General features: G+C 40.0%; 1 protein-coding gene across 3 annotated transcripts in view; it reads right to left on the bottom strand.

The window, feature by feature from the left end:
* The window catches only part of AKAP7 (A-kinase anchoring protein 7), a 133,046-nt gene that overhangs the window by 81,808 nt on the left and 26,070 nt on the right, over positions 1-25,168 (bottom strand). For all 3 annotated transcript variants that reach the window (XR_014710996.1, XM_084624370.1, XM_084624371.1), the window contains exon 5: positions 19,140-19,300. Coding sequence is in view for 2 of the 3 variants with exons in the window: in XM_084624370.1 (XP_084480496.1) it covers positions 19,140-19,300 (161 nt within the window). In the remaining variant the exon portion in view is untranslated. The remainder of the gene's footprint in view (positions 1-19,139; positions 19,301-25,168) is intronic.

The following is a 25,168-nucleotide window of genomic DNA, read 5'->3' as shown; positions in this document are numbered from 1 at the left end:
GCCTGGACAATCTACGGAACACTCTGGGGACCTGGGGGGTTGGTTTGTGCCTGTTGCTACCGGTACAGAGAGAGCAAGGCCTGCGGAAGCCTGGACGGTAGCGCTTGTGCTGCCATGGGCTGTTGGTATCAGGGCTCTAGTCTACAACGAGCACAGACAAGAAGACCATTTAGTGCTAAGGGCCGGTGGTGGTGATGTGCCTCACAATCCTGGGTACACCTGGAGAGTGTCACATAAGCACGACTGTGATTTCATTCAGCCTCTTTCTAAGTCCGTACACTGCCTTCCTGTTGTCTTCCGTATCAGATTTAAGGTCTGATCTTCACCTGCAAGATCTTGTACAAACTAGCTCCCACATATTTCTCTGTTTCATTTCTTTCCATTTCCCTCCTTGCCCTCTTGGCTCTGCCAAGCCACGCAATTAACCATCCTATCTGTGCGGTCCTTCCACTCTTCCATGAAATCCCTTACTCCTGACTAGGGTGACCAGTCATCCCAATATTATCAGGACCATCCCACTATTACAGGCTTTGTCTTATATATGCAACTATGCCCACCACTGCCAACAAAAATGTCCTGCTTTTTCCACTTGTTATCTGGTCACCCTACTCCTGACACCCATGACCCAGTCCACCAGGCCTTCAACTTTTCCTCTTTAACGTCTCTTCTTGAAAGATATTTCCTCCAAAAGGCCTAGTCCTCCCGTAACAAAAGTATTAATCTAGACATATGAAAATCTTTACAAAACATTTCCCTCCCCACAAAATCACATGACTAACCCCTCAAACTGAACATCAGCATTCGGTCACATTTTTTTGTTGCTTCCCACCCTGCCCCTCTTTCTCCACACGTCCTTTTTGCATTTGTACATTGTCTGTGAAAACTGTAAGCTATCTGCAGTAGAGACTGAATATTTGTAAGTGTCTGTAAAGCAGACACAAATACTCTGTTAGTAAGTAGAGTTCACTAGTGCAGTAGATTTGATAGTCTAATGCTGGAGACACAAGTTCAAATACTGATTAGACAAAAAGTAAAACTTGTTTGTGTTGTGCTAGGCCCTAGGGAATTTATGATATTGACAAAAGCCATGAAACAGTTTAGCACTATTGTCAGCCTCTACCAGTGGAAGAGGACAGCAATGAACGGGGGTGTTTATAACAAAGATTAAAAGAGGCTGTGTAGCATCAGAAGGCACTAGCTAAAGCTAGGTCTAGGACAATCAACCTTCACTTGAATGAACACAAAGAAAATGTGAATAATAAGCAGACATCTTGGCTCCTGCAACCATCTCAACAAAAATGGGAGTTTGCCGCTTTTTATTTTTACCAATGGATACAATATGGATGTATTTGCCTTTGTATGTAATTATATATTTGAAATCTTGACCAGCACACTGCTATTTATTTTCAATCTTAAATCAGTTTCATTTACTTGCTATGGATAGACCAAGCTCCTGGGCTGCATAGTTTAGATTATCATTTTTCCACCAGCACGCCCGTGACCCTTATGTAACAGCATATGGACCAAAAGTGAGAAAAACCCCAACAAATCACAGCATCACACTTTGACTACATTGCATGTAACAGGGGAGAGGGCTAGCAGATTTCTGTTCATTCTGTATAAAATGAGTTGCATCTCCATTAAAATTACAATAGCTTTTAAGCTAAGGCATTCTATAAAAGTATACAATAACTAAATGATTTATTAGACATCCACTCTTGTCAGTTATCAAAGTGGGCTGTATGCCTGTGTGATCTTTTTATTGTCTGTTTCCTTTCATTACAGTCATGAATATATTAAAACACTTAATCAGCCACATCAAAACTTATTGAAGGATAAAGGACCACAATGGTATGAAATAAATATTTAACATAAAATCCTCTGAGGTCTCTTAACTTCACATTTTACTGATATGAGGTGCGAGCTTCAAATAATGTAAAGTTCAGATGCTTAAACACTGAACTTAAAATCAGTTCAAAATTTAAATAGATGCTGGCTTTGTGTAAAAATTAAATACAAATGAAATGAATAAGACTTAAAATAAAAATAAATGTTTCCACATTTTAAATAAGATTTTTAATGAAAACAATTCTAATTTATAACCATATGCCTATAGTGAGGTTCTTTGGCCTGTGATATACAAGAGATCACTGGAGGATGAGCATAACGGTCCCTTCTGACCCCAATTCCTGTGAATCTATGAAACCCACATGTTGTAGCTTTAAGAACCTGAAAGTCAAATTGACAAACACAAGTGAAACTGACTTGATTGTCACTGTCCAAGCCAAAAATGGAACATAAATACTGTCCACAGAACATGAGTCAAGGTATCCGAATCTGGTCCTTACGAAGGTAGGAATAAAGGATAATTGAAATTTATAGGGTTCTTAAACTACAAAATACTTCACAAACATGTAAAGTAAAATTTTATTGTAATAACTTTTTCCAACTATCATCATTAACATTTTAAATAATTACCAATATATCATATTACCGTTAACAGCCATTTAATAAATATATTCTCTTAGTCCTAGATACCATCTCCAGATACGAAATTGGAGCCTGAATATACACAACTTTGTCCAACAGCATCAGACCAGGATGTGGGCAGTGATGCTTAGTGATTAGGGCAGGCATTGATAGCCAGCGTAGGGTCAGAACCAGAGACGGGGGCCAGATGCCAAAGGTCAGAGCCAGGTTACCTGGAGTGAGGCAAAGCAGGGGCAGGGCTGAGTGCAGGGTGGGAGCAAGGCTGGGAACAGGCAGGCACAAGAGTTATTGCAGCCACGGGTGAATGCTTTGAGCAGCCAGCAAACTGGTGCTGCTGCTGGGCTTACCAGCTTCCTCAGCCATTCAGGTGGGCATTCTGTTAGGAGGTCTACCAGATGTAGCCCAACTGTGTTCATCAGGCTGTCCAGAGACTAGGCAGGTGCAGCTGCAGGGCCTTATTCCTAACCAATATCAGCAGGCTATACGAAGAGCCCTGCTAGTAAGGGAGCACCACCATTAAAGTTTATAGTCATAATCTGATGGGCACAGAAGTCCATGCTAAAACATCTATTTGTAGGGTCTGAAGCTATGAGGGTAGAACATGATAAATAATCTGGAATGTTTCCCAGAAAAAAGCAAACGTCAGAACTGAATACACTGAATGCATCCGATGAAGTTAGCTGTAGCTCACGAAAGCCTATGCTCAAATAAATTGGTTAGTCTCTAAGGTGCTACAAGTCCTCCTGTTCTTTTTGCGAATACAGACTAACACGGCTGCTACTCTGAAATCTGTACTCTGTTCATGGAATATAGGCTCCCTCCAGTGGTCAGAACACTACCTACCTATTAACACTAAGGAGTTTCATCCAAAGTCTGGGAAGCCTACAGGTCTTTATGTTTACTGTTTCAGTGGTACTGGTGATGATTTAATAAGATTAAAATTCATAATTTTGCACCAAATAGTGCATTACCTTTTCCACAATATATTTAGTATTTCACCAAAACATGTACTTGTAGAAGAGACAAAACATGCACTAACATTACAGATACTGCCAACGATGTAACAGATCCTTCTAATCAATTCATTTAGGATTCCTGTAATAACCAAAAGACTGATTCTGATCTCACTTACACTGGTTTTAACACTTGCTTACTCCTGATTTATGCTGGTAAAGGTGAGATGAAAGTCAGACACAGAGTCCTTAAAAATCGAAGTCTACCTTCCTTGAATACAACTGTTATAGTAGTCTATGTGATTTAACCAATCTTGACAGTTTCACTTCCATTAATAGACTACAAGTAGCACATTTTAAAGGCATCTGGTCTTTAGGAACCAGTCCTGCCAGAGACTGAGGACGCTCACCCCCTTATACAGTCAAGCCTCAAATGTCGACTAGAGTGACTCAAAAGTAACTTGTCAATAGCTACTTTGTGTTTAGCTCAGGAATTCTAAAATGTCACCACATTTTAGGCATAATTACACTGTGGTTCCTGGTAGATAATTATATGGTGCTAAATGTGTTCTAATAGTTTGTTGTGGAATAATTAAAAAATCAACTGACTCAAACAGAAAATCTATATTAGGCCTGCTTTTTTCTGAATTTTTGCCTCTAGGTCACTTGGATTTAGAAGTTTGCTGCCAGACATATGTTTACTGTTACAATGCTGTAGCAAATTCATATGTTGTTGATATCACATAAAATATTTCCATGACATTCATGGAATTGAATGGGGTCTGTCTGGTGACTAATTTGAGTTTAATAATTTCCTATAATTTGTCACCATGGAACACTAAGGAAAAATTGACAACATCAAAAACGCACCTTGCAATGCAGCAGAAATCATGTAAAATCATATCCCCATCATCTTAACTAAGTAACCCTAAAAACAAACAGCTATAGTATTCCAACAATCCTGGTCAGGAATTCAGCCCTCAATAAATGTATTTGATGTACACAGGATTATTATGTTATGTGTTGATAATGTACAGGGCACAAATCAAGACACAGAAATAAAAAAGCCCCATCTACAATAGCTTACACTATTTTCTGTTGCTAGTCTACATTTACAATTATGTGTTTGGGCTATTGTCAATAGAGCACAAGGTGTAAGTTTAGACATGCCACCTGCTTAGTGTTAGTGCACTAAATGTACTGTAGGAAATTCACTTAATGGCACATTTGTTCTCATAGGTTTCCTTACATTTGATAGATTTATTGTTTCTGGCTGTACCCACAACATGCTAGGTTATGTAGAAACACAATTATGTGCCAAAATAAATCTTAAAACAGAAAGCATAAAACAAGAGAGGGGGTTTATTGGCATTTCTGGCTGTCTCAATAACTGCTGTTATAAGCAGCAACAAGCACCTAAAAAACAACACTGAAACCACTTGGGCTCTCTATCACGTTATATGTGATACCTAGAGCAACAGTGATTTGAGGGAATATATTCAGCAACAGAGACATCAAGATGACAGAAACCAATACTGATTTCATACATTCACTACAAGAAGTGTGCAGTCAGGGGAAAGCATATACTCTTGACTGATGTTCACTGCCAGTAGCATGAGACAACAGGCAATTTGCATATGAAAGTTCTACATCAGGCCCCTTCAAATGGTGTGGAGTAAAGGACAATATCTAACAAAGAAAATGCTTCCAGAGTCAGGCTATAGATAGAGGTATACAACAACCACATTTGTGGACATTACTGTTCTGTCATATGTACATTCAATCTGTAGGTTATCAATGACAGGTTTCAGAGTAACAGCCGGTTTAGTCTGTATTTGCAAAAAGAAAAGGAGTACTTGTGGCACCTTAGAGACTAACCAATTTATTTGAGCATAAGCTTTCGTGAGCTACAGCTCACTTCATCGGATGCATACTGTGGAAACTGCAGAAGACATTATATACACAGAGACCATGAAACAATACCTCCTCCCACCCCACTCTCCTGCTGGTAATAGCTTATCCAAAGTGACCACTCTCCCTACAATGTGCATGATAATCAAGGTGGGCCATTTCCAGCACAAATCCAGGTTTCCTCACCCCCCACCCCCATACACACACAAACTCACTCTTCTGCTGGTAATAGTTCATCCAAAGTGACCACTCTCCCTACAATGTGCATGATAATCAAGGTGGGCCATTTCCAGCATAAATCCAAGTTTAACCATATCATACACATTGTAAGGAGAGTGGTCAGTTTGGATGAGCTATTACCAGCAGGAGAGTGAGTCTGTGTGTGTGGTGGGGGGGGTGAGAAAACCTGGATTTGTGCTGGAAATGGCCCAACTTCATTATCATACACATTGTAAGGAGAGTGATCACTTTAGATAAGCTATTACCAGCAGGAGAGTGGGGTGGGAGGAGGTATTGTTTCATGGTCTCTGTGTATATAATGTCTTCTGCAGTTTCCACAGTATGCATCCGATGAAGTGAGCTGTAGCTCACGAAAGCTTATGCTCAAATAAATTGGTTAGTCTCTAAGGTGCCACAAGTACTCCTTTTCTTTTTAGGTTATCAATGTTGACCATATCTGAGATAAAAGTCGTGGTGAAAGGAAGCAGTTGTGTTTTCAAGATCCATGAGTACAGTAAGCACAGATTTAGTACAGACAAATTGCAAAGAAAATATTAATTAATGCAGGCGTATCAATTCAAGAAAGTTCACATGAAATCCTGGCCACACTGAAACCAAATTGGAATTTGGCCATTGACTTCAATGGGTCAGGATTTCACACTCTCTATCTAACTCAGAGTTCTGAGCTTTGGAGGAACAGAACTCTTACCATTAAACTAAAAGCGCAAAAATTCTGATCACAAGCCTAATTCAAACTTGGACAAAATAAAACATGCTCAAAATCATGCTCCAAAATAACTGTACTCCAAGTATTTCCAAATCTTAAAAAATATGCAATACACAGCAGTTACATTATGACAGTGTGCTATTTTGTCACCTGGAACTCTGATTCTGATATAATCACAAGACACTAGCTTTTTAAGAGACTGTTTTATTTGAAAATCAACCTTTAATCCAAAAGCACTGGGTGAAGGTAACAGACAGACCCTGTAATAAAACAAGTAAAAAACAAAACCAAGTTTCAAAAGTAGGGATCTGAAGAAATGGAGATAAGCTTTCTGGGTTTGTGTGTTCTAATGGAGAGAAAAATGGAAAGTGCATTGCTACCAGGTGTGGGACAAAGAAGAGAAACCCCAGCAGTACCACTAATGGGCTCTGATAAAGGTACCATGTAATTGCAGTTCATGGGAAAGGTAAAGGGAAATCCAACACTGTCACAAAAGAGCTCCACTAGGGGCTCTGTGTACTGACAGTATATGGTGTAGGAAAGTAAGCGAATGCACTGGAGGGCTTAGTAAAATAGAAAGGTTCCACCTACAAGGAAAAAGAGAAGTTACTTACCTTCTTGTAACTGAAGTTTTTCAATGTGTGCGGTCCCTATTTGTATTCCAGTGTGGATACACATGCACCCAAGACCAGAAAATTCTTGCAAGTAGCGTCTGTTTGTACGTTCCTGTGACTGCTTGTGCCCTTGTAGAGTGAGCCCATACACCAGGTAGGGGAGGAAGCTGTGTCAATTGATAACAAAGTAGGATACAGCTAGAGCTCCACTGAGAGATCCTCTGAGAAAATACAGCTTGTTCTCATACTCTCTCGGCAACGAACAAGTCTAGGTACTTCCTGATCTGTTTTGCTTTCTCCAGTTAGAATGCCAATGCTTAATTAAATCTCCTGTCCTTGCTAGAGACACGGGGGTTCAGGAAAAACACAGGTAAGTGAATTTATTGGTTTATTTGAAATTCCGACACTATATTAGGAGTGAATGCTGGGCATAGTCATAGCAAGACCTTATCCTTATGGAATATTGTGGCCTCACCCTTCAACCAAGAGGCCCCAAGTTCACTAACCCTTCTACCCAAGGTGATGACAATGAGGAAGGCAACCTTCATGGAACACGTAGCTAGCTGTTCGAAGTGTGGCTTAGTGAAAGTCATAAGCACTAAATTAAAATCTGAGTGAGCGGTTGCTTTCTTTACAACAGAAAGGTTCTGATCAGGCCCTTCAAGAACTTGGCTGTTATCGGGTAGGTAAAGATCAAGTAATTGTCCATTGGCGACATGGACTTGTTACCATGCTACTTGTCACCAGGTGAACCCATAATGCTCTCTGGGAAAGGCTTGTCATCTTGAGGGTAAAAAGACAAATCCAAAATAGCAGGAATATCCACTGTCTCTGGAGATATATAGATTTGATGGGCCCAGACAGAGAAATGTTTCTACTGTGCTTGGTAACATTTTCTCGTGGAGTATTTCTGCTATTATTAAGAATGATTTGCACAGCTTCAGAGCAAGAACATGCTAGGCTTGACGCCCAACCAAACACCAAGCCATGAAATGAAGAGCATTAGGTTTGGGATGCTTGACCCTGCCATTTTTCTTGGATCTGGAAAGGTACAAATGAAGATAGGTAGGGATGACATTTGTAGGAGGCCTGGAAACAAGAACTGTCTGGGCCGTCTGGGGGCAATCAGGATAACTTGTGCGCTGTCTCATTGAATCTTCTGTAGAACCCGAGGTAGTAGTAGGATGGGATGGAAGGCGTAACTGAAGTGATCTGTCCAAGAGAGGAGAGCATCGCCCCAGAAAACTGACCTTGAAATCCACTGGAGCAGTATATGTTGCACTTCCCATTTGCCCTCCCAAGTTGGGGTTCCCCACTGAGTAAAGATGCTGTTTACTATCATATTGTGTAACTCACACTTGGGATCAGTGGTGAAATGCTTGCTGAAGCTGTCCAGATTATCTCAGACTCAGAAAAATTTCACACAAAAAGAAAAGACACTGACTTCTCACTCTCAGTTTACATCACATCATTCTGTCTTGTTCATGGGTTCCCCATGAGTTTCCAAGAGGATAATGTTGAAGACAACAGCCATCCTCAGGCCCTGCTTCCCTCTAAACCTGCTCCCCCACTCCTCCATCCATGGAACAGGATCTCCGCAGAGCATCAATGTAGAGGCTACTACAAAGATTGGGGAGAGTATTCCCCTTCTTCCTTGTCCTCATCCTAGATTCAGATTTCTTTCACTTACAGAAGCGGAGGTCATGACTTGGGAAAAAAATATGTAAATTGAAAAGAGGTTTTGGATTTTTCTGCTACCTCTCAGATATATTCTCCTTTCCAACACTCCTGGAAGTTACTGATTTCTGAAAATAGAAAAAAGCAATGTAAAGCACTCTAGTAATGACAGGTTTCAGAGTAGCAGCCGTGTTAGTCTGTATTCACAAAAAGAAAAGGAGAACTAGTGGCACCTTAGAGACTAACAAATTTATTTTGAATATAAGCTTTCGTGAGCTACAGCTCACTTCATCGGATACATTCAGTGGAAAATACAGTGGGGAGATTTATATACATAGAGAACATGAAACAATGGGTGTTACCATACACACTGTAACCAGACTGATCACTTAAGGTGAGCTATTACCAGCAGGAAAGTGGGGCGGGGGAAAAAACCTTTTGTAGTGATAATCAAGGTGGGCCATTTCCAGCAGTTGACAAGAACGTCTGAGGAACAGGGGGAGGGGGAGGAGGGGGAAATAAACATGGGGAAATAGTTTTACTTTGTGTAATGACTCATCCACTCCCAGTCTTTATTCAAGCCTAAGTTAATTGTATCTAGTTTGCAAATTAATTCCATTTCAGCCGTCTCTCGTTGGAGTCTGTTTTCGAAGTTTTTTTGTTGAAGAATTGCAACTTTTAGGTCTGTAATCGAGTGACCAAAGAGATTGAAGTATTCTCCAACTAGTTTTTGAATGTTATAATTCTTGATGTCTGATTTGTGTCCATTTATTCTTTTACGTAGAGACTGTCCAGTTTGACCAATGTACATGGCAGAGGGGCATTGCTGGCACATGATGGCATATATCACATTGGTAGATGTGCAGGTGAACCAGCCTCTGATAGCTTATGCTCAAATAAATTTGTTAGTCTCTAAGGTGCCACTAGTACTCCTTTTCTTTTTGCAATCTAGCAATGTATGTTTGTTTTGACATCATTCTTGTCTTCTTATTTCTTGTATGGGGAAGGGATAAAAAATGAGGTACTGTTATTTGAAACAGATTCTTAGATTTTGATGGCAGAAGTAAAGATTGTGATTCTCTAGTCCTTCCTACTACATAACATAGGCAGTAGAATTTCACCAAGTGATGCCTGTAATTTATGACTGAACAACAGCTTATCTTTAAGATATCCATTAGATTTCAAGTGATGGAGAATCCACCACACCTCTAGGCAAGCTATTCCAATCGTTAATTATCCTCATTGTAAAAAAAAATGCATCTTATTTCTAATCTGAATTGGTCTAGTTTCTGCTTCAAGGCATTGGATAGTTTTATGCCTTGTCTACTAGTTTTAAAATCCCAGTACTGTCAGAAATACTCTCCCTATGTAGGTACTTACAGTCTGTGATCAAGTCACCTCTTAACTTTCTCTTCGTTAAACTAAATAGATTGAGTTTCTTTAATCTCTCACTAGAAGGAAGGTTTACCAAACCTCAAATCAGTCTTAACTCTTTTCTGAAACCTTTCCAATTTGTCAATGTGCTTTTTAAATTGTGGATACAGGAACTGGCCATAATATTCCAGGAATGGTCTCACTAATACTGTACATAGTAGTAACAACACCTCCCTATTCCTGCTCGGTATTCTCCTGCATACACATACAAACATCACAACTGACCTTGCATTTTCTATATATGTAAGACTAGTCTTAAGGTCTGGTACATGTAAAAGGGGACATCTTTTTTTAAATATTTGTATTGTGTGTGTCTGTAGTGGGGCGGCTGCCTCACTCTGGCAGAACAGGGGTTAAAAGCAGCCCTGCAGAGGGCTGTGGCTGGGAAAAAGGAGTGAGAGCAGCTGAGGGAGTAGCTGACCATGGGTGTGGCCAGTTCAATCAGGGCCGGGGGAGGGGGGCAGAAGCTGGAGGACACTCTCCAGCCTTGGAGGGAGGAGGGCCTAGCTGCCTGGGAGCAGGGTACCTAAAGCAGAGAAGTGCTGTGGAAGGGCAAGAGGAACTGGGGAGCTCCAGCCTGGTAACTCCCCAGGCTAAGGCCTTGATAAAGGCCTACGCAGGTACTGGGGCTGGGAGGTACAGCCTGGGAATAGGCTGAGGCTGTTGGTCTGACCCCTTTGCTAATGATGAGTGGCCATTCCAGACTGCAGTTTGCCCCAGTGAACAGGGGCTAGATGATGACTGGCAGTAGCCATTGAGGCAAGGTGGGTATAGAGGGTTGGGGGTTCCCCTGGGAGGGGAGACCTGGTGTATGGGGGTACTGTTGGGGCAGAACCCCAGGGTAAAAGGAACTAGGGTCTGGGAGGGACATGGGACCTGTACAGGCGAGACACCGGCCAGCAGAGGGCGCTCAGAGTGCTGAAAGAGCTAATTCCCAGATGATCAGCAGAAGGTGCCACACCAGTGAGTCTTCACTCTGCTATGGTGTCCAAACAAAATTATCCATTTTCCAATTAAATCCAGTGGAATTAGCCCCAATCCTGCAGTTAGCTCCCTGTGCCTGTGTGGAGCTAATTCCCAAATTGGGACCTCAGTCCCAATCCCCAGTGACTTCAGATTTGCCTGAGTAAGAACTGTATATTAATGCTGTGTAACACTGAAACAGAAATAAAAAAGAGGTCTTGACTTTATTAAGGTTAGAAATACACCTTTATCTTGAATGGGTTCTGTTGGGGTTTTTTTTAATTGCCATCTCTTTGCATTTAAAGAAGTATCTTTTTTTGTTTTCTCAGCAAAACACTAAAACTAAATGGTGGGTCTTGTTGAATTATTTTATTCTTAGCTGGTATTTTACATTGTGTTCCTTGAAGGACTTCATTTTTTTTTTTTTTAATATACTGTTGTCTCTGTTCTGTCCTGTTTATAAAGTTTTGGCATTTTGAGCATATGGGACACGTACAAAAATCTGCCTAATTTTTTCTCACCCATGCCAAACCTTCAAAAGATTGCATTTTGAGATGCCAAAGACACAGGTACTTATTTAAAGAGTAAGAAACCTAATTTTTGACACACATAAATAACTGACAATATACTGAAGATTCATTCCCACAACTCATTGACCAAACAAAGTGGGATTTAGCATTATTCTTATTCAGAAAATTGAGTTTGTTTTCAGAGTATGGTATACTTGTGATAAAAGAATAATGGCATAACTACTGTGGCAAATAGAATCACAGGACTGGAACGGACCTCAGGACGTCATCTAGTCCAGTCCCATGCACTCATGGCAGGACTAAGTATTATCTAGGCCATCCCTGACAGGTATTTGTCTAAAATGCTCTTAAAAATCTCCAATGACGGAGATTCCACAACCTCCCTAGGCAATTTATTCCAGCACTTAACTACCTTGACAGTTTGGAAGTTTTACCTAACATCCAACCTAATCCGCCCTTGCTACAATTTAAATACATTTCTTCTTGTCCCATCCTCGGAGATTAAGAACAATTTTTCTCCTTACTCCTTGTAACAACCTTTTGTATACTTAAACTGTTATGTCCCCTGTCAGTCTTCACTACGCCCAACTAAACAAACCTAATTTTTGTTCAATCTTCCTTCATAGGTCATGTTTTCTAGACCTTTAATCATTTTTTGTTCTTCTCTGGACTTCCTCCAATTTGTCCACATCTTTCCTGAAATATGCTGCCCAGAACTGGATACAATACTCCAGCTGAGGCCTAATCAGCACGGAGTAGAATGGAAGAATTACTTCTCGTGTCTTGCTTACAATACATCACAGGATGATTGCTTTTTTTGCAAAAGTGTTACACTGTTGACTCATATTTAGCTTGTGATCCACTATGAGCGTCAGATCCTTTTCTGCGGTACTCCTTCCTAGCAGTCATTTCCCATTTTATAAGTGTGCAACTGATTGTACTTTGCATTTGTCCTAATTTAATTTCATTCTATTTACTTCAGACCATTTCTCCAGTTTTTCCAGATCATTTTGAATTTTAATCCTATCCTCCAAAGCACTTGCACTCCTCCCAACTTGGTATCTTCTGCAAACTTTCTAAGTGTACTCTCGATGCCATTATCTAAATCACTGATTTAGATACTGAAGAGAACTAGACCGAGAACTGATCCCTGTGGGACCCCACTTGGTATGCCATTCCAACCTGACTGTGAACCACAGATAACTACTCTCTGGGAATTTAAGAGATACTGTACTTTGATTCCAGGAATCTGCCGCAACTAAGGTCTAAATGTCAAACGCCTGACAGTTAAAGATTTCAGAATACTCTATCAAAGTCACATGAATCAGACCATTTCAGTTCTGCCATTTTCTTCAGGTGTCCAGCTCTCCAAGATGTTTCAGAATTAATTCCACATGAATGCAAATATTACTGCAGAAGTCTGGAGATTGGAATATAGGCCCAAATCTCAGGAATGACTTAAGCAGGCTACAACTGCAACCATTGAAAAGATGAGGAGTGATCTCCTCAGTTCTCTTATATAGATAGCATCTTTCATCAGCAGATCTCAAAGTGCTTTACGAAGGAGGTCTCCATCATATCCCAATTTTACAGATGGGGGAAACTGAAGCACAGAGTGGTGACTTGCCCAAGAATACCCATCTTTGTTATCCCCTTCCCCTCACACCTTGATGTAGAAGTTTTAATGATACATTGATCTAGCTATGAGTGAGTTTACTGTGAATGCCTTACTGAAGATGAAGGGTCAAAGTCTGGTCATATCTTATGCCAGTCTCAATCTGGACAACTAATCTGAAATCATTTAGAAGATTACTCACAAGTGGTCTCACTTTCTTAAAGCTTTATAGATGGTGGCTTTCAATGCCCAAGCTACTTTAGCCAGGGAATATTTTGAAGATCTGAATAATTTACTCTGAAGTTTTGAAACTCAGACTTATTCTGGTCTGTAGCATATCTGATTTCTCTGGATAGAGAAGACCAAGGCTGAAATATTTCACCTTTCAACATTCCATTACATCTCACTAACAACTAGGTATTTACTCTAGTTCAAACGTACTGTGTCCATCCAGGCTTGGATAAAGCAAACAGTACAATTATATTTTAAATTAATACAAAACACATAAGTCTGGCCAATAAACAAAAAAAAAAAACAACCCCGCAAACTGTTAGGTCACAAACAGCCACCATTCATTCTCCTTCATGGGAGACCTGGAAAAGGACAATCAGTTTACAAATGATCTAACCATAGCTTTCTAAAATTGTCTCTGTATAATCCTCTTGCAAATGTCCAATGAGATTTTGGGACATGACCGTGGGAAAGCAGACTTACCATAGGACACTGTCAAGGTTCCTCCCCCACTCTGAACTCTAGGGTACAGATGTGGGGACCTGCATGAAAAACCTCCTAAGCTTATCTTTACCAGCTTAGGTCAAAACTTCCCCAAGGTACAAAATATTACACCCGTTATCCTTGGACTGGCCGCTACCACCACCAAACTAATACTGGTTACTGGGGAAGAGCTGTTTGGACGCGTCCTTCCCCCCAAAATACTTCCCAAAACCTTGCACCCCACTTCCTGGACAAGGTTTGGTAAAAAGCCTCACCAATTTGCCTAGGTGACTACAGACCCAGACCCTTGGATCTTAAGAACAATGAACAATCCTCCCAACACTTGCACTCCCCCTTTCCTGGGAAATGTTGGATAAAAAGCCTCACCAATTTGCATAGGTGACCACAGACCCAAACCCTTGGATCTGAGAACAATGAAAAAGCATTCAGTGTTTTACAAGAAGACTTTTAATAAAAAATAGAAGTAAATAGAAATAAAGAAATCCCCCCTGTAAAATCAGGATGGTAGATATCTTACAGGGTAATTAGATTAAAAAACATAGAGAACCCCTCTAGGCAAAACCTTAAGTTACAAAAAAGATACACAGACAGAAATAGTTATTCTATTCAGCACAATTCTTTTCTCAGCCATTTAAAGAAATCATAATCTAACACATACCTAGCTAGATTACTTACTAAAAGTTCTAAGGCTCCATTCCTGGTCTATCCCTGGCAGAAACCAGCATACAGACAGACCCAGACCCTTTGTTTCTCTCCCTCCTCCCAGCTTTTGAAAGTATCTTGTCTCCTCATTGGTCATTTTGGTCAGGTGCCAGCGAGGTTACCTTTAGCTTCTTAACCCTTTACAGGTGAGAGGAGCTTTCCCCTGGCCAGGAGGGATTTCAAAGGGGTTTACCCTTCCCTTTATATTTATGACAGACACTAAGGCCATAAAGTATGTGAAAAAATAATACTAGAAACCACTGAAATCACTTTGGATTTGAAAGCACTATTCCATTTCCAGCAGGCTGGATTTTAGAAATACCTCTAATTCAGGAGCTGCTTCAGATAATAAAATTGTGCCCAGCAGCAGTGTACTTTAGTGTAGAACACTGAATGAGTTCCCTACCTCTATTAGTCTGTACCTTATAAAAGACGGAATGACAGACAAACTCTAAAATCAAAAGGTGCTTGGGAAACTGAACTGATACATGAGATACTGGAGAAAGCATAGAAAAATTGAACAAGCCTTTATTAACATATGCTTTTGGGATGTACCAGAGATAATATGATAGCTATCACCTCTGATACTGTGAAAAATGTCCTATATGGGTTATGCCCATATTAAAAAATGGTGTGATCTCACATTCTTCAAAGCACAAAGGAGCATTCATCCTTAATGAAAGTCTCTTTAAGGGAACCTTTCCAAGGAATAGTTGAAATTGCTGGCATAACTTAAAAGGACAATGACAAACTAGACACATTTTGTGCTCTGAGATATTTGTATTAAATACTTTACTTTAAGCCCAGATTTTAGAGGGATGCAATGATGTGTCTTCTCTTGTTTTGACCCAGGCACCATCTGCTGCTTTTCTGGAGAGCGGAACTGGAATCTTAGTTGATATTACACTTATTTTTGAGAGAGACTCATACTTACTGAGCTTCAAGAACTATATCTTATGACAGGTTTGATCTGACTTGCCAAAGCCAATAGCTGTTACAAAGAAGTGGGGTTGTAGGTCTATATTTGAAAGTTTTTTGCACTTAAAGCATGGATTCAACCTCTGATTTATTAAGAATATAATGCGTCCTCCCCAGAATCAGAGTCCAGAGTGAGTTTTCTGAGATTTTACAAGTAAATACTTTCGTTTGTTTGAACTAAAATTCATTTGAGAATGTGTCCTTTAAGGAAGTTAGCACTTTGTGTTGAACTGTTTTTCCCCCAAATGATCTCCATATCAGAATAAAAGACTCTTCAAAATGTTCATATAGTTGATTCATTAAATCTCATGCACAAACTACATTTGAAAAAATCAGGTTATAATGAACCTAAGTTATTAACAATTGCTATGTTTAATTATGATTATACAGATGGGCTAGTTGACAGCTGAGGTCACTCTCAAGGGAAGCTATTTTGACATTAGAGAAAACTCAACCCTTCCTCTATAGCTAATCTGCATTCAACAATTCTGTTAGTTGAAATGAGCCAGTGACATGAGAGAAACTGGACTCGCATGTCAAAAGTTCTCAGTAGCAGATCACTTGACCCCATCTGTTACTACTGCAGGTTGCATGGTCACATGTGAGCTTAGGCATCCAGTACTCAGAAGGCTCCCCATGCTACTGCTGCCTTTGCTACAATAGGCACTGAGGTTGCAATACAAGCGAAGTCCTTACAGCACAGATCTCTTCTTCCCATAGTGACATTCTCTCTAATGTGGTTCATTTCCCCAAAAACAGTCCTCTCCCCACAACCCCCTATTGAGGCCTATGGACATTTCTGCTTCCTTCTTCCCCAAATCCCCACTCTCTTCTCCTGACCCCTCAAAGGTTGATAGTACAAATCAACAATTTAAGATATAATACATTGCTGTAATTCTCCCCAAAACAAGCATTGCAAACGCAGAAAATACAAAATATTAAGGTTAAACAGTTTAAAAGTATACGGAAATACAAGTTAAGGTGCCCAAACAACCTTAACTCTGTCCTGTAATGAAATCATGAGGGGGGGAGGAAATAATAATAATAATAAAAAAATCTAATATGCCTTTCAAAATCTAACTTGGGATCATGAAAACTAAAATGCAGTAATAGCAATTGTATAGTTATTGCATGGTAGCATTACACTTCAAGGATGTGTTCACCAATTATGGGGATTTGTGGCCAGAATGGTTTTATTTCTTTTTGTTTTGGAGTAAATGCTGTTTGTTTTTGTATTTTTATATATAATAGATATTTAGAGCTTTCAATAACCATTTAAAAATTTTAAATAATTTGAAAAGAGATTAGGGCTTTTTCCATAATCTGACATAATATGTTACTAACATGGTCTGCTAAATGATAGGCTTAAAAAAAGAGCCACAAAATAAGTTTAATATTTATTTCAGGCATTTCTATTCTAAAATACATTGGAGTTAGATTTAGAAGAAGAAAAATAGTAGTGATATCTACACTCCAATCTGTTGAATTTCACGATGAACCCACAACTGCCAGGAAAACAATAAAATCATGCAGCTGCTAACACAATAATGTCGACACCTATACCTGACACTACTTCCAAGTAATTATTACCTTTTTATATTAAAAAAATAATGAATTTTATGTGCCTAGAATACTTTGCAGTAGGAACACCATCAACATTTTATGTTTGCCATAGCTGTTTTTATTTAAACTCAAATTCTGAGCACAGCACTCAGTCTGAGAAGCAGACTAGGTACCGCGCAGATACATGGGGCGGGGGGGCAGGGGAAGAATACTCACTCTACAATCTGCAGCATGGCTCCAAAGCTCCTCCATAGAGGCTACCTTCAGCTCAAAGGCTGAAACAGCTCTGTGGGACTGTTACAGGGTGTATGTGATGAGGTTAATGGACCGCACGGGGCTCAAGCAGCCCTACCACGCATACAAGGCATGTCAGGCCTGGAGAGAAGATGTAAAAGGGAGAAGCCTAGCTCCGCTGGTGTCAGACCTAGGAGGAGGACAGAGCCTTTGGATGGAGGTGTGGTTTGACCAAAAGCTGGTGTCAGACCAAAAGCTGTGTGAGTTCAGGGGGTGCCCCCGGAGACCAATACAGGGACTTTTACACACACCCCATGCCCACTTTGAGGCAGATTCTCAGGTCACACCCCTCTCCTGGTCTGCCCATGTCCCACTGGCTGGGGAACTTTCACACCCATGGGAAGAGGATCTGCATTTGACCTTTTATTTGTTGTTTGTTTCTAATCCAGTGGGATTAATTATGGATGATATAACCTCAATTACAGCAAGGGTAGGCTATAAGGATTTGATGGAATGGAGAACTTGGCTATAGACAGCAAAATGAAATTAAACAGACAAATGTAAGGTGCTACGGAGAATAAAAACCAAATGAACAAATACAGAAGGCGGGGGGAACTGGCTTGGCAGAAGCACTGTTGAGAAGGATCTGGGAGTTGTGGTGGATCACAATCTCAACGTGAGTTAGCAATGTGATGCTGTTACCATAAAAAGCAAATGCAATTTTAGATTGCACTAACAGAGGCATAGCATGCAAATCACGGGAGGTGATAGTACTGCTCTACTTGGCGCTGGTTAGGCTCAGCTGGAGCACTGGGTCCAATTTTGGTCACGAATGTACAGAAAGGACGTAGAAAAACTGGAAAGGATCCAGAAGTGAGTGACAAAGATGATCAAAGGGATGGAAGGCAAGCCGTATGAGCAAAGGCTGAAGGAACTAGGTATGTTGAGTTTGGAAAAGAGGTGATTAAGGGGGGGACATGATAGCAGCGTTTAAATATTTGAAAGGCTGTCATAAAAATAATGAAGAAAAGTTCTCTCTTGCCACAGAGAGCAGGACAAGAGGCAATGCGTTCAAACTACAGCATAAACAGATTTAGATTAAATCTCAGGAAAAACTTCCTAACTGTAATAACAGAATGACAATGGAACAGACTTCCTCGAGAGGTCATGGAAGCTCGGTCACTGGAAGTTTTCAAAAGGAGGCTGGATAGCCATCTGTCCTGAATGGTTTAGACACAATAAACATTTGGGAAGAGGGTTAGACTAGATGACCCTTGTGATCCCTTCTAATTGTATGGTTCTATGACCCAGGGTGAGAGAAGGAGTATTATTGCCTTGTCAGCCTTTTCAGGATGCTCCATGAGGTTTCAGGTATGAGCATGGAGAAGGAGGTGAATCAAGGGGGAAGCCATGGAGCTGCACTGTCTCAACACACCCAACCCCCGAAAATGTTGTAAGGAAGTTAATCCTGACTCAATCAACATTAATTTACATATCTTTCTCCTCCATGATGTAGATAACTTCCTTTAGGAGGGCGGTTCTAGGGCAGATAGTAAGCATGGATTTTGGGATGGACAGTACAAAGATGGGCCACGAACTACTGAAGAAGCAGAGGGCCTCCATGGAGCTCAAAAAAATCCATGCATTTTGTTGTCTGAAATGCCAGCCCTCCCAACAGAAGAATGTCTAAGCTCCAATTGTAATTTACTGCCCATTTAGTGGATAACAGTCCTATATTAGCAAGAGCTTAGAAGAGCATTCTGAGCACTTAGTAATTATATTAACAAATTTTACCTGATATCTCCGTAAGCATGGCTGTATGATCGCTCACTGCAAACTTCACAAATACAACTTCATTTCTAAAATGATCAATTCCTTGAAATGATAAATCCAAATGTTTTCCTTGTAGGAGTTCTTCTACTGCATCTTTGCTTTCTAAAAGAGCACCAACTGCTCTGTGAAGGGAAGAAAAATCTCTTTGATATAGTAATAATTTAATTTAATTTATCATGTCTTCCATTCAGGGATCTCAGAATTTTATTAATTAAGCCTTTCAACACCTTTGTGTTACCTTATACCAGTGGTATAGGTATAATTTGCCCCATTTTATAGAAAACTGAAACAGACTTGCCCCAAGGTCACAGAGCAAACATTTATTAAAGCCTCGAGTAGAGTATTTTGTTTTCTGAGTGTTTACCAATGTATCCACTTAGTGTTCATACACCTCCTGTCTAAACTCCCTATCAGAATATAGATGCTGTTGAGAAAATATTTATTTTACAGGAACATAAGGTTACGCTTAACCATACACTCTCCAGAAACATGGGTGTTACAGGTGTAACCTTCTGCCCAGTAGAGACTCAGCTAATTAGTCCAGGGTTGGGAACCAGGGAGAAGGAATCACACTTGTTAAAAATAAAAGGAGTACTTGTGGCATCTTAGAGACTAACCAATTTATTTGAGCATAAGCTTTCATCAGCTACAGCTCACTTCAAATTGGTTAGTCTCTAAGGTGCCACAAGTACTCCTTTTCTTTTTACGAATACAGACTAACACAGCTGTTACTCTGAAACTTGTTAAAAATGGATCTGTATCTAGGACACAGAACAGAGGCCTTTCTGAGACTGTCTGGAAGAAGCTAAGAACCCAGCATAGCTCTCTGGCAATCCCCGCGCTCTGAGCTATGTCAGATTACATCTGAGGATCTGGTCCCAGGCGATGGTACTGTTAATATGACTGACCACGGCCACACCTTGGGCTAGCCTGGCATCAGTACAGTGCAGTCCAGTCCCGTCCCAGACTGTTAAACAGAGATCTGATGTTGGGGAAGCATTGTAGGGGCAATGAGGTCTTTGATTGCTACACACAAGCAAAAACATTCTGCAAATGCATGTTGAGGGAACAACAAAGATATTAAAGAGCTGGTGAGAGTATGTGAGTCTCCTAACCAGTTTCTGAAACTCAACATATAACTTAGTTATGTAAAGATGCATACTGCATTGTTCTTTAAAGGCAATATCCTGATCTCATTGAAATCAATGGCAAATCTCCCACTGACTCTAATGGAACCAGGATTTGAGCATAAGTGTGCACCTAAAGAATTTAAAATTTTCAAATGCACATGTTCAGTACTCAGCCAACATTAATTCCTGTGGCAAAATCCAAGCATTGGGCACATCTTTAAGGAAGTCTCATTAACACTGGCTCCTTCTGTCTCTGTTCTTGCCCTACAGCTCTGCTCTTTGCTTTGAATTAACTGAGCCTGTGGCACTTATTAACAGTCGTCAGGACAGTTTCAATTTAATTACTTGCACCAATAGTAGGAAAATTTTCTGAATTTTAAGTGTGATTTTTTTTTTTAAGATTACAGTAACTGAACAATCAAAGGGAAAAAATTCTTTCAGTTTGCTTACTTTGTGTATTGTCATTTTCATTTGTTTCCTTTTGACTAATATGTCAGTTTTTCCATTTTTGTGTCTTTCACAGAGCAACAGAGGAGAGAATTTTATTTTTTAAATTAAAAAATATAAAACCACAAATTATTTGGGGGACATAATGGTAGGTGTAATACCATAGAATACTATTTAACTCATTTTTAAAAACAGACTAGATTTCAAATAGATGTCTTTTTAACTCCTGTGCATCACATCTAATAAGAATTGCTTACTGTTTTTATGCCGCTCTGCATTTTCAAACGTAAGTTTGTACTTTTAAAATGAGTATTTTTCAAATATGCACTGTTCATTTAAGTACCACAGTATGACCATGCTAAATCTGAAATTTCAAATGACAGTCATTTTTGAGGTACCCCACAAAAGATTGGGGTCCCCTGCCAGACTGCTGTTGGGAGGGGGGAATACTTTTGTTCAGTCTTTCAAGAGCTATTTTGCTCAAACATTCTAGAAATCTTCAGGGTACTGGCCAAATTCCAACTTTGCTACTTAACACTCTGCTTCCCTAATTTGTCTTGAAATTTCAACTGAATATGGTGTTTTACTTCACCTCCTAACCTAAACTATTGCATAAAATTACTGTGTTCTGTTAAACAGATGCTGCGTTTCACTTTAGTGGTACTTGAACAGATCCTTTGTAATAGTTTGCATATCCCTGTAATCAGTTTACAAAGCACTTAGGGATTTTTGGGATAGGAAGCACTATTACTGTCCTTACTTTATCTTGTTGATAGGAGAAAAGTAGCATGCAGGTATAAGAATAAATGTATGCTTTAGTTGACAAACAAGATCCATTAGCATTCTAATAACCATTTTCAACAGACCTTTTTGTATACGTGAAATAGTTGTCCTTGTCTTGAAATGACCTTCAGATTCAAGGAGGTAGAGATCAATGAGTACATTTTTAGTGCCACAAGGGCAATAAGACCTACAACTTGGTGATGGAAATTGTTTTGTAGGTAGTATTCCCCACCTACTGCAATGAAATTTTTCCTTAGTTATTGTCAATGAAATATTAACTTCACTGATGGGATGTTGACTTTATAGTCACTAGGTGGCAGTATTTACCTGCAAAATAGATATATTCTACTGGTGGCACTGCATACTTGTAGCTACACACTGCAGTAAAAAGCAGGCTGTGTCCACAAGGCAGTATGTAGCTACACACATCAGTGAAAGGCCCTCGCAGTGGGGAGACAGTAAGAAAAAGTTCTAGCAGCTCCACATTGTCTTACCCCGTCAGAGCTTTTTCCCACAGCTGGAGTCTTTCACTGTGGTAGAGAGAGAGAGCCTCTGGCAACTCCCTGCGGCAGGGAAAGGCTCCAGCAGCTGCGAGCTGATAGATCCTTTCCCCACTGCCTCTGCCCTACCAAAACCTTTCCTGTGCTGGAGTGTTCCCCTGTGGAGGGAAAAGGCTTCAGCAACTCCCAGAGGTGGGGAAGACTCCAGCAGCAGGTCACTATGCTGCTAAAAAGTATCCATGTAGAAGGGGGAGGCATTGCTTGGATGTATAAGGAGCCACATAGGGTATATACTTTAAGGATTCAGGCATGTCTTTACTCACCTAAGCAGTCCCTCACTGTCTACGTTGCTATTTGTACCCATGCTAAGGAGGCATGCAGTGTATGCACTCTATACCCTGATGTAAGGAGTCTGCAGTGTAGATGTACCCTTAGAGGCTCTGATAGATCAAAATAAATGTAGAGTCTATCTGTAGTATTTGGTTTAGATAATACTTAGTCATGCATGCCATGAGTGCAGAGGACTGGACTAGATGACATCTCAAGGTCCCTTCAAGCCCTATGATTCTTCTTATAAGCAAGCTACCACCATGGCAACTAAAAACTTTCGTATCCTATCAGGTATCGTAGGTTAGATCATTCGTTATGCCCACACATTCAATAACCTGCAATGGGGTGTGTACATTCTTATAATCTTATATGAATACACTCCCCTCTACTTTTCCAATGTCTCTGTGGTACTGAGGGCTTGGGTGAGAATTAGATGGTTGACTGAAACCTAGTTCAGGTAAAGTGATGTTGGCTGAATTAGGAAAACATCTGGGAGGTAATAGCAGATGTGATATGTTCTTTTCATTAGGGTATCCTTGCCAATTTTTAAAATGAAGTTTGCGACCTTCACCATATAAATAAAACCTGTAAGTTTCTGTATGCCCAGATAGGATCAATGGACAAACGTACTTTTACTCATCTGTGCTTCACAAAGGGGGTCTGACTGTTCCTTATGCGTGTACACCTCCCCAGACACTCAGGTCTTTTCTACCACCAGGCTGGATTACTACAATGTGCTCTACATGGAGCTATACATGAAGACGTCTCTCAAATTTCAGCAAGGGCAGATTCAGCTGCCTTTCTTTGAAGGGTATTACAAATGATGCATATTAGCCTACTGTTCCACAGACTACTAGTGGCTGCTAATTTTGTTTCAGGTCCTGGTTACCTTAGACATGGTTTTCCTCCGCGCCCCCCCGCCCTTTTTTTTGTGTGTGTGCATACAGCACACGCACGCGCACACACACACACACACAGTTGGCATCAACTGGGACATCAAGCTGACAGTTTCTAGCTTTTTCGATCTGGGAACTGGTAACGTATAAAAGGGCCTTTAACAGTGGTACTGGGTCCCCCATTAACTGAATATACCTCACAAGCCCATCTATTGACTCAGACTTTGCCTGATGGATGGGCTGTGAAGGATCAGTTTTGGATTAGAGCAGTGTCTTTTCAGTTTGGCTTTGTCTCGTTGAAGAATTAGTTGTCTGTGATTTTTATAATGTGTTGGTCTATAGAAAGATTTAATAAAGTGGCTTTCTATACAATTTCATACTTTTTTTTTCTGTATCCTAGCTTAACATTTTTATAGCACTCAGAATTGTTTTCTAAGTGTAGAGTGGGTGGGCCAAATCCTGGTCACTGTACCCAAGCAAATATTCCTAGACTCTTCAATATTAATATAAACGAACAAGCAAGATTTGACCCTATATTCCTATTTTTCCATTTATAAAGTGTCTCAAGTAGCATTTAAATATTACTTATTCTGACTGAAACAAGATTACCATTACGTGGTACTGTTATACATTTTTAAACTCAGTTCAACTAACATTCAGAGATAATGAGAGGGGAAATTTACAATGATCCCTAGATTTCAGAGCTGGATGAGGAAATAATAACAGGAACAAAACATCCTTCCAGAAATATGTAAAACTGATTTATAGGAGCTGTCCGTGTTTTTTCTGAATTATATAATCTAAACATTATGACATTTTAAGTATGGATCTCAGCTCTTTTAAATTAACAATTTAGAAAAGTCTGACAAAAATGAAGTTAATATAGGCAAAACAAATTAGAACCCTTTCAACTGTTCATATATGTGTGCTGAGGGGGTCAGATATGGGCTATATCTGTTTCTTTCTTTCTCTTTCCATGCTTTAATATTTAAGTTACCAGTTATTTGCTGTAACATTGAGATGTGAGAGCAACTTAGGGCCAAGATGTACCTTGCTGAAACCAAACTTGTTAAAACTTATTTAGCATTTTGTCTCCTTCTGTAAACCTAGTGGTGGTCTGTACCAGAAATTAGTGAAGTATATAAAATCAAAGAAAGCACAGTTCAAACTTTTCACTCTTTAATCTTTTGAAAGAATGGATTTGAACACATGCAGGAAAGAACTAAAAACCTTCATTCTCTACTGTAAGCAATCTAGAGCATTATTATTAAATGCCCACATCCCCACTCAGGATCAAGATCCCATTGTGTAGGACCTATATAACTATGTAAAAAAGATACATTCCTTGTCCAAAGAGACTACTGTGTAATTAGACAAAGTAAACTGAAAGACCGATAACATGTGAGCAACAGTCAAAGGTACTTCAGTTACATTTTTTAATTGTGGTTTCCTCAAGCCATATTCCCATTCTAGCCCCATATCCTTTTTTTTTCCTCTGCACAGACACATCAACCAATATGCTCCCCTATTGTTGAACCAACATGCCCTTCTTTCACCCCGGCCATCTCACAGAAACTTTTATTTTGCTTTTAATGCTTCCTCTTCTATTGTATTACTTTCATCTTTTGTTTTGTTTTAATGCCAGGTATCTCCGTTTTTCTCTGCATCTCTCTTCCAGGATCAATCTTTAATTAGAAGTCAACCCCATATTGCCCCCACTTCTCAAACTTTCACAGTTTAGCTCAATTAACAATTTTGCTGACTTCAGCAGGATGTGAAATCATCTGGAGTCATTTAGAGCATGCTTCTCTTACACTACAGCAGCTGTCCTAAGGCAGCAATGGCCTCCTTGGGCCATTGCCCAGGGCAGGAGGAAGCTCATGTGCTCCTGCCCTGGTATTTCA

This window comes from Lepidochelys olivacea (assembly GCF_965140295.1).
Source record: "Lepidochelys olivacea isolate rLepOli2 genome assembly, chromosome: 3".
NCBI lineage: Eukaryota > Metazoa > Chordata > Testudines > Cheloniidae > Lepidochelys > Lepidochelys olivacea.
The sequence above is the reverse complement of the archived record's forward strand: the minus strand, read 5'-3'. Positions and strand labels throughout refer to the sequence as shown.